Source organism: Prunus dulcis, chromosome 4, assembly GCF_902201215.1.
Source record: "Prunus dulcis chromosome 4, ALMONDv2, whole genome shotgun sequence".
In the NCBI taxonomy this organism is placed as follows: domain Eukaryota; kingdom Viridiplantae; phylum Streptophyta; class Magnoliopsida; order Rosales; family Rosaceae; genus Prunus; species Prunus dulcis.
The window spans coordinates 3,258,673-3,269,713 of NC_047653.1; the positions used below are offsets into that span (position 1 = coordinate 3,258,673).

The 11,041-nt window shown below is 36.7% G+C and overlaps 2 protein-coding genes across 2 annotated transcripts; both read right to left on the reverse strand.

The window, feature by feature from the left end:
- Window positions 1-4,140: 4,140 nt before the first annotated feature.
- On the reverse strand, window positions 4,141-5,180 carry LOC117624215 (probable LRR receptor-like serine/threonine-protein kinase At3g47570). Its single transcript, XM_034355361.1, has 2 exons — window positions 4,612-5,180; window positions 4,141-4,261 (listed from the first exon to the last, which is right to left on the reverse strand). Exons 1-2 carry the CDS (start codon window positions 5,178-5,180, stop codon window positions 4,141-4,143), a joined length of 690 nt encoding a protein of 229 aa, XP_034211252.1.
- A 2,191-nt stretch (window positions 5,181-7,371) lies between these two features.
- Window positions 7,372-9,523, reverse strand: LOC117624216 (putative receptor-like protein kinase At3g47110). The gene is made up of 2 exons (XM_034355362.1): window positions 7,978-9,523; window positions 7,372-7,876 (listed from the first exon to the last, which is right to left on the reverse strand). The coding sequence occupies exons 1-2, from the start codon at window positions 9,521-9,523 to the stop codon at window positions 7,467-7,469; spliced, it is 1,956 nt and encodes a 651-aa protein (XP_034211253.1). The 3' UTR covers window positions 7,372-7,466.
- Window positions 9,524-11,041: the final 1,518 nt, after the last annotated feature.

Below are 11,041 nucleotides of genomic sequence, written 5' to 3' on the forward strand. Positions count from 1 at the left end.
TTAGGTTTTGTTTAGCTACTGTTTTTAGCTTTCCTTGACAAACATATAATCTCATATGTATAATCAAGCTCAAAGAATTTAGGCTAGTTTAAGTTAGTGCTAAGTTGACTACATTGGCTGAGATCAACTTCATAATTGCCCAATGCAATCAACCTTATATATGCATTGCATGCATTATAGTATTCTTCAACATGCATCATTAGTTGTCATGTATGTAATTCCTCATAGCTCATCTTTAGAAAATAGGACTTGGGCATTTGCTGGAAAGTTAAAGTACATTGAAGAGCTTATGAGGCTACAAAATCAAGATAATTTGTGCATTCATTTATAATGGGCATAATTAAGAAAATCATCATCTGCATCACAATTCTTTGTCTAAATGACCAGTCATATAGGCCAAATGTTTCCAGCACGGGATTTTTAATCAAAGTGACGTTTTCTAATTTGTCAATTTTAAAAAATCACGTGAGCTTATTTTTTAAGCCATCTGTGGTCTGTTAATTAACCATTTGTCCTATTCTAGCTCTTATCATTAGCTACCATGTGTTTTTTAAGGATGCCTTAATTTATCAAAAGGGTGGATGATGGTAGAGGGCAACCAACACTTTCATTTGGGATTGTTGAGAGGCATTTTGTTGGCCTTACCATTTTCAATGGGAGGGGTTCATGGGTTCTTGAGAGCTGGGTTTTTCAACGAAAAAAATTATTTTCCAGATTCTATTTCAATGGTCTAAAATCTTAAGCACTCGTGCATTTTAGAAAGTTTTGAGAGTTTCTCACTTTTCTGCATTCTCTATGTGAGATCTGAGTTTTTCATTATGAGATCTTGAAAATTATTTTTCTAAAATATGCTTCGATCTTTGAAACTTTCGTCACCCTTTGAGAATTTTTTGAGAGTAAAACTTATACTATGCATTCTTTACTTTGTGAAGTATGTGTTGTTCATTATGAGATTTTGAAAATTGGTTTTTAAAATATGTTCTAATCCTTGAAATCTATTTCCTTAAGAGAGAGAGAGAGAGAGAGTTTTGAGAGCTTTTTCTTCCTCTGCACTTTCTTCTCTAAGTGAGGTTGTGATTTTAAAATGAGGTTTTAGATTTTAAAATCTACTTTGGTTTAGAAATCCGCATCTATGAGAATCATATACGATATCATCTAAATCTAGGTAAGATTCTTTGTTGGTTTCTTTAAGAGCATGGTTTCTTGAAGAAATTGACTCTTCCATTTTAGAATCTATAGTTCTCTGATATGTTACTGTCCTGAGCTAAGTTGTGGTGCCATGGGGTGAAGAAGCTGATGGACTAGCTGTCATTTCCATAAAGAACAAGTTACTAACTAAGTTTGGAGAAGAAGGTTGCACAAGGAGGTAGTGCTCATTTCCTAAATAGACCTAGGATCGTTTGAGCTTGTGATTACTTTTTCTGTAAGAATCTTCTTGACTTAGTGGATTGCCTGGTCGGAGTAATGCCCCCAATTTTTTCCAATGCTGCATTTCTAGGTGAATATTATCTATGAAATGTTGATAAATGTTCACACACCTTTTACTCGTTGCTAGAATAGGGGATGCCTAAATTGACGGGTCTTTCTAAGTGCCTAGGTTGTCACGTAGTTATCTTATAGGCTTGCAAGTTCTTATATTTGATTTGTGAAGAGTATGTGTTTTGCTTGTCTGTTTATAGGTCTATGACTAGTATTTGACTAGTCATATTGTTACTAAGAATGGTATATCATTGTTGCATTGGTGTTTTAATTTACCCTCTTCACCTAAGTACCAATTTCAATATATAATCTACTCACTTGCAACTCAAATAGTATAAACACAAATTCATGCCTTTTTTTATTACGGAAGCATTTTTGCTCATCAATTTAACCCAATGTGTACCTCACCACCATTCTCAAAATTTGACATATGTCCTTGATTATAACCATAGTTAAGGTATTTTATTTTCAAATGTTTTTAAATCTTTTAAAGTATTTGAAATTATTAGATGAGAGAGTTTTTTTTTTTTCTTTTTCTAAATGTTATTTTAATATTATTATCGGGTTTTTTTAAATTAAGGGTAATTACAATTTTGATTATTAGGATTATGGTCTTATTTAATTTTGTTCACCGCACTTTCGATTTTTCAATTTTGGTCATCACACCTTGTATCGTTAGCAAATCAAGTCCAATGAAGATATTCCATCAATTAAGACGCAACACATGCGTGCGCGCAGAGGCAATATTGCCCTTTCGCCCCTAACCCAACTCTCTCCCTCTGCAACCGTATGCTTTCTCTTCCCCGTTCTCCCTCTACAACTTCTCCATCCTCCCCCACAATCTCTCAATCTTCAAAGCACTACTTTCCATTAAAACACTGCAATTGAGGACAACGATCCAAACAAATCCCACACAATGCACGCCAAGATCGACTACTAGCCTCGCTCCATCGTCCCCCACTGTCACTCCTCCATCGGCCGCCACTCATGCGAGTCCTCCTCCACCCTGTTCTCCGAGTCCCTCAAAATCATCAACTTTTATACATATAGCTTCTCCATCCATGTGTCTGTGTATTATTCCCATTTCAATTCATTCCTCTCCCAATTTAGGGTTCTTTATTTGTGATAGAGAAAAGAAAAAGGAACGCTTGTGAATGAATTCAGAAATTATTTAATTTTCCTTTGTGGTAGATCCTATAGCTAGCTACCAAAGAAACAAAATTGTTGGCTACTTGCTTGGTGTTCTAGGTTGGTTTATCTTTTTCTTCCAGCTGTGGACGATGTTGGTAGTGTAGAGGAATTTTGTTGCTTCATCAATTGGTTTTGATCTTCTTCTTTAATTCCAAAAAGTTGTGCGTCAAGGAAGATTCTTAGGTCGGTTTGGTTCATGGAAAAAGAGACTTGGAGATGGGAAATCAATTATTTTCTCATGTTTGGTAAGTCCAGGCATAGGAAATCGTTGTCTGGCCCATGGGAAAGTAGGGGGAAAGTGAAGTCATCCTTCCAGCTTGAGTTTTGTTTTCCCTCCTCATGGGAAAATTTGGGGAAATTAACCAACATTAAATACACATTTCCCATGACTATTTTGTCCCCATTAACAATTTAGAATTACAATATATCATTAAATGCAGTCTTTTTTTATTTAATTTAATATGGGTATAATTGAAAATTTGTACAAACTTTGTTTTCCATTCTTACTCAAAACAAGCATAGGAAAGGAAATAAAGTGTTATCTCCAATTATTTTCCTAGCATGACCAAATGTGGGAAATGAATCTTTCATTTCCCATCCCTTGTGAAATGACATGGGAAATTATTTCCCCTCAAATTCATTCCATGAACCAAATGGGGCCTTAGGGAATAGGAATTGGATGAGGGTGGGAGAAACGGGGATGGTGGTTGGGTTGTTTTTTTTATTTCTTTTAGGTTTTTTTAAATTTTATTTATTAATGGTTAAATAGTGGAAGTACAATTTTGCCCCTGCACGCACTTAGCACGTGCAATTAAACTGACGGAATTAAGAGATATGACTTGATTTGTTGATGATGCAAAGTGTGATGACCAAAATCGGAAAATTGAAAGTGCAGTGACAAACATTAAATTCGACCCCAACCCCATGACCAAAATTGTAACTACCCCTTTTAATTACTTTAAAGACTTAAAAACAAATAGTTAATCATGATTATAACAATGGACAGATATCAAATTTTGAAAAGGGTAGTGAGAAGAAACACTTGTGTGCAACAGGGCTATGTCATGCATAATAACTTTTTCACTTGGCATAGTGTGATTGATCGAGGATAGCAAAACAGTGTTATTCTTGTTTCAATATTAGTTTTTCTGAATATGGATGATATACATTAGGTTCGAATGGTGAGCAAAAATGTACCCTCTTTTATTACTAGCTGCAACCGAAAATTAAAACAGGTGCATGCCATGTAGGATTAGTTGTTGTCCATATTATTCATTCTTTATAATTCATGCATTAGATCCCAATACCCAACGAGTCTTTATGAAAAATATAATCTATTCAAGTGAGAATTTTTTAGTACTGGATGAGCTGCAATAAAGAAAAAATGTGGCTAATTTTCCAAGGAAAAAGAACAAATCGGAATAATTTAGCTTATTTATAGATTAATAACAAGATGTTAAAAGGTAATAATCAATCAACAATATAGTGTAGATAACTTGTTGATACATACGTACCTGATAGCTGATTGTTGCTTAGATCAATTTCTTGCAGTGCATTTAAGTTGAAGATAGCCGAAGGTATGGAACCTGAATTTAGAACGGACACATACCATGTAGAATTAATTATTTCTCATATATTATTAATGATTTACTATCTATGTCATTATCCCCCAATACCCAACAAGTTTTTTTCATATATAGCCTTCGCCTATATGTAGTCCCTAGTTTCATTAATGTAAGTTTTGTACAAACTTTCAAATATATTATATAAAATAAAATAAAAATCCAACATGAATAGACCCAACTACCCTCACAATTAAAAACCAAATATATAATCTCTTTAAAGTGAGAGTTCTTTAGTATTGCATGACCTGCAAGTAATAAAAACGGAGTCTAATTTTCTAAAGAAAAAAGAACAAACTGGACTTATAGATTAATATCAAAATGTTTAAAACGTAATGATAGACCAACAGTAGAGTCTAGATAACCTGTTGACACATACGTACCTGATAGTTGGTTAATGCTTAGATCAATTACTTGTAGCGTAGATAAGTTGAAGATAGTCGCAGGTATGGAACCTGAAAAATTGTTACCATACAAATAGAAGCTTTGAAGTTTGGGGAAGGACCCAAACCACGATGGAATGGATCCCATAAAATTGTTGTATGCAAAGTCAATCAACTTCAGCCGACGCAAATAAGACAATTCATGTGGCAAGGTGCCATGGAAACTGTTGTTTTCGAAGTGCAGTTCAACAAGGAATGAGAGGTTGCCTAAGTGTGGTGGAATGGTGCCAATAAAACCCATGTATGAGAGATTCAATGATGCTACTCTGAGATGGCGAGCACCACAAGTAACGCCAACCCAGTTGCAGGCGGAGGTGGTGGTTGACCAGTTGACCAAGATGTTGTGAGGGTCACTGGTGATATGGGATCTCAGAGCAAGAAGAGCGGCCTGGTCCGTGGTGATGTTGGTTTGTGTTGCATCTGTGCCGATAGTTAATTCAGCCATATATAGAGAACTGTACTGCAGCACCAGCAAGAACGTGATTGACAAGAGGAAATGACTTCTCTCCTCCATGAGCACCGAAAACAGAGAAGTTTTCCTTCCAACTGCAAAGTGTGTTTCCTTTTTCTTTTTTTCGCAATCGAAAATTGAAATCATTGAATAATAGTAGTTGCAAACAGAGACAAGTTGGCAATGAGTGGGGCACATGATTGCACCGTGAGGGATGGAATCCTTGTCCTAAAGGCATCTATTTCCGAGACGGCACGGCGTTTCCCCTATGCAACGACGAAGACTTAGGAAGAATTGACAATTGGGCATCCTCTTTCTGCACATCTTCTTCACAAATGTACGGGAACTTTACAACCACAGATAAAACGCCCATGTGTCCCAACCAATGCTTTAAGCTCTTAGGCCACCAGCTTCCAAACCCCATTTCTAAAAGTTGAATCCATTTGTGGACAAAATGATTATTTGAAAAATTGGTGAAAATCTGAATACGAACAGACATGTTTATTGTAAAAAGAAAATAAGCATACGGCTCTGGTCCATGGGACAATTGGTGTAAACAGAAAGGATGAAGCTTCAGATCCAAAATCCAATCTTTCCGTCCCCTCCCTATGCACCAAATTCTCCATCTCTATCACATGGTTGCACCGTGAGGGATGGAATCCATGTAACCCTACCTCATTTCTTTCATTATAGTCAAGTGAAAGAGAGGGGACATGCGAAATGCGTATAGATGGGGAGTAGTTTGAGTGAAACTATATTTGTAGGATTGCAAGTAATATAACAAGTCTTTGAGAGTTGTTTGTAGGTCAATTTCCATAAGTGTAGTGCTATTTGTATTACATTTGCTGATCAAATTGCTGATCACCTCTATGTAAGTCCCATATACATTAGATGGTACAAATAGTATTATTATTTCTATAAAGACATTAATCATAGCAAGTAGTAAGGTATATTGCAATCACGGCTAAAACTCATCGAGCAAGTATCCCGACATTAAATTTAAGTTTAATAAATATATGGGTTTCAGAGAGATTGGCGAAGAATTTAATTATCAAGTTAGCTCCTTTGGTGATTTGGAAACCACAAGTGGGGATGGAATCAAATTAATTAATTGACATTTGAACATGACATGAAAGGAATTGAAACTGACCTTAGAAAAGCCAACGGCCTTGTGAGAATTTTGCGTGGTTCACTCCAATTAATATTGTAGGACTTTGTCAGAATTTGGTGGCTAAACTCCAACATTGTAGATACCTCTAAAAAAGCAGAAAAACTTATATAAAACAGAGATAGCATTGTTTTGCTATTCTCAACTAATTACAAATTGCCACATGAAAAAGTTATCACGGATGACATCATGATTGGCCGAAAATAGCAAAATAATGTTATCCCCGTTTCACATAAATGTTTCTCCTAAAAGAGACTTAATAGAAGCAATCCTAAGATACCATGTTAGTCAATGAGAACATCTAAGAAGAAAATAAACCAAGATTGCTGATTCTGATTAGAAAAGAACAAAACTTAAGGGCACGTTTGTTTAGGAAGATTTGTATTTGAGAGTCCAAGTTCCAAATCTTTATGTTTAGGACAAGTTTCATGGAGTTGATTTGAATTTAGATAAAATCTAGTGTGAATTTGAGAATCTGTAATACCAAATAATACATTAATGAAACGACATTTAACAAAAATATCACCATTACGGGCATTGGACCTCAAGGACATGTTTAGTAGGCCTCATTGGATTGGACTAGTGTTTTGTGCTTGTGGTGGGTGGTATTTCTTCATTGAGTTTGTATTTCTTCATTTTTTGCTTCAAAAGTATCTAGTTATTCAGGCTCAATGACATCCAAGTCATTCTGCTTTAGGTTTTGGGCAACGACCTCCAAACGGAAGGATCCAAACCGAAAAGATGTTTACTTCCCTTGAGTTAATTAAGGTAAGCAACTCAAGGTTTGTCAGGGAAGAAGATTTATTATATGGAAGATCTTGCATGTCTGTCCGATGGGGTTGATGTGTTTGGTATAACACATTCAGTTTTTGGTCTAGTCATTTGTCAATTCTTGGCATAGGGAAAGCAGCAGTGGAGCTCCCAAGACCCTCCTCTGATACCATACACCAAGTAAGAAAGAAGCTCTGAATTTCTTTATCATGAGGAAGCTCTGAATTTCTTTATCATGACTTGTTCCATCTACATAATATTTTGTCTTTAAAATTCAAATATACCAAAACAAAGCCGCATGACTCAATTGAATCAAAGTGTCATAGGAAGGATGGGACCCATTAATTAAAGCGCTGAACAAGAGGGCTGTTTATTTGAGCAGCAGCAGGAGCAGCATCCTTCAAAAACTTTATCTTGATTTTCTTGAGTGTGGCTACAGCTTCTTCCATATTTATCCTCTCTTCAGGCGATTCTGCACAGCAAGCAAGGGCTAATCTCATAATGGATGATAAGCAATCCCTTTTCCTCACATGATCATCATCTTCCTGCTGTGTGCAAAGCAAACTGGCATCCACAACTTCATCTATCATTGCATCTGGCAAAACCAGTGAGTTTGCAATCCATTGCTTTAAATTCATTTCACCAACAAACATCTCACATGTTGGCTTCCTTCTTGTGAATGTTTCCATCACTAGAATTCCAAAACTGTACACATCCCCTCTTATTGAAACCATTCCTTCCAATCCATACTCTGCATTATGAATTATACATATATGTGTGAAATATATTCATGTGTATAATTATGGACAACATGTATAGAATTGAAAGATATTAAATTAGCAAGTACATCACCTGGAGCCATATACCCAACAGTGGCTAGGGTCATGGTTTGGATAATAGAATCTCCTCCACCCAAGAGTTTTGCAATTCCAAAATCAGCAACATGTGCAACCATATCATCATCTAGTAGTATATTGTTGGGCTTTAAATCACAGTGGACAATAGGTACTGAATAACCATGATGAAGGTATTCCACTGCCACCGCAACGTCTATCATTATGTTCATCCTCTGTAAGATATTCAAAGAATAGTCTTGAGAGTACAAACACTTCTCGAGGCTCCCGTTTGGCATGTAATTCAATACCAAGGCTTTGAAATCAAGTTCACTGCAACAGCTGATGATTTTGATAAGGTTCCTATGACGAATATTGCTTAGCATTTCACATTCCCTATCAAAACTCCTGAAAGCCCCTTCTAGCTGTAAACTGAAAACCTTTACTGCAACGTCTATTCCATCTGAAAGCGTCCCTTTATATACTGAGCCAAAACCCCCACTTCCGAGTAAGTTGTTTTCGTTAAATCCATTTGTGGCCCTTAGAAGTTCTAGGTGTGAAATTCTTCTCCAAAGAAGTTGAGGCAACGAGGTAGCCTCTCCTGCAACTTCCACATTTCCTTTCCTGCGTAGTACAAACATAGATATGGAGGCCACTAGGAGAATTACTGATATAATCCCTGGGATGATATATTTAGCTTTCTTCCAATTTGGTTCAAGTGTAGTATTTTTGCATGGTGGAAAATGAAGTCGGGGTGCACCACAAAGTGCGTTGTTTGAGACAAATGATTGAGCATAGAAGTTTTGGAATGGTCCACCTGTTGGAATTTCTCCTTGAAGCCTGTTGAAAGACAAATCCAGATGCTTGAGAAGTGACAGAGCTTCTAAAGACTTGGGAATCACTCCAGATAGATTGTTTCTGGATAAATTCAAGAGTTGCAGGCTTAGCAAGTAGTGAAAAGAACTTGGAATAGGGCCTTCCAAATTATTATTTGCCAAGGATAGATTGACGAGATCCCGAAGAGGGCCAATGGTGCTTGGTATAACACCAGATAAATGGTTATTTGATAAATCTACCTCTAGGACAACTTTCAAGTTTCCAATATCTTGTGAGAGAGGTCCAATTAGAGAATTGGATGATACGTTTAGGTGCAATAGATACGTAAGTTTCCACAAGCTAGATGGTATTGTGGAAGTTAACAAATTGAACTCCAGTGATAGACTTCTTAGAGATGGGGCTAGATTACCCAAGCAGGAAGGTATAGAACCAGAGAGCTGATTACTACCCAAATATAAGTAAGCTAGGTTATCTAGTTGACAAAGTTGATATGGGATGTAGCCTTGCAACTTGTTACCACCCAAATTCAATCCTTGGAGATCCCCAAGTCTTCCCACTGAAGTTGGAATTGATCCACTCAATTGATTGTATCCCAGTTCTAAGGCTACCAAGCTGCTCAAGTTGCCAATACCAATGGGAATGTTACCCCTCATGATGCAATTGGGTAATGAAATATATTGAAGTGATGATGTCAGAGAAATTCCTAAAGGAATCGTCAAGTCTGACATTTAACGGATTATTTCCCAAGTCTAGTGCTGTCAAAATTTTAAGATTAGCCAAACAAGAGAGAGTGGAAGTGTCAATTGTCAAATTATTCATGTATAATCCAAGCCACTGAAGGCACAGAGCGTCCTCGGGATAAACCCTGTAAATGAGTTGTAGCTCATGGATATCCTGGTGAGCTTAGAAGCATTGGAGAGGTTGGGGATTACTCCGCTGACGTCAGTTGCTCCTATATAAAGGAGTTGAAGGTTTGGAACCCCAAGGCCTATGTTTGCTGGGAGGCTACCCGATAGCTTATTCAGCGTAAGCGAGAGTGCTCTTAGCTTGGAGATGTTGAAGATTGAGGATGGGATGAGGCCATTCAGATTATTCTGTTCGATTGACAATAACTCTAAATTTTGAAGATCACCCATCTCATTTGGTATAATGCCTGCCACATATACACGATACAAACCCTTGCATGTTTAACTTTGTAGTCTTAGCAATAGTCCAAAATGTAATATACTCTTTTGTGCTTCATGCTTTTATTCCGACTTGGTGAACCAAATGTTTTATTTGAATGACTTCGATACAACATTAATATATTTTATTCTGGCTATAGTTGAAAATCCAATATTCATTATTAACCAACTACCAAATTATTTTCGTCTGATTACAAACTACGAAATAGTCAAATAATGACATAAATTATATATGCAACAACAAAAAAATGATAAATCATAGTTGGAATTGTAGAAGTTTTATATTCTGAGATTTAGATTTGGAGAGAAGAGAGAAGGAAATGAAAGAGAGAGAGACTGTAGTAAATCCAATACTGCTCTGCTATACTTGTAGCAGAGAGAACATTCTCATTAGCTCAGTGAAGGTACAACAAACACACTCTTGGTGTGAGGGATATAACCGTTAGCACAGTACCAGCTGGATGCAAAAATATCAAAGCAATCTCAGCCATTCACAATCTAACCAATCAATCTATGACACCTGGACTAAAAAGAAGAAATACAAACTTAAGCAGAAAACAGACTTCTTAAACAAGAAATCAACTTAAGCACTTATAATTCAACACTCCCCTTTAAGTCTTGAGGTGATTTCACTCCAAGCATGCCTCTGAGATAATTGAATCTGTCTTTGGCCAAAGATTTGGTAAAAATGTCAGCCAATTGTTCATTTGTGGGACAGTATTCCAGATTGATTACACCTTCTTGCAATGCATCCTTGATGAAGTGATACCTCCTGTCAATATGCTTTGTCTTCTGGTGGAATACAGGGTTTTTAGTGATTGCAATTGCTGAGATATTATCACAATGCAATGGAGTAGCTTCAGTTTGAAGCTCTCCAAAATCCTCTAGCACAAATCGAAGCCAAATAGCTTGAGTAGTAGCTTCAGCTGCACTGATGTACTCAGCTTCTGTAGTAGACAGTGCAACACAGTTCTGTTTCACTGAGGCCCAAGAAAATACCCCACTTCCAAAACTAAAAGCATACCCTGATGTGCTCTTGCAATCACCAACTGATCCTCCCCA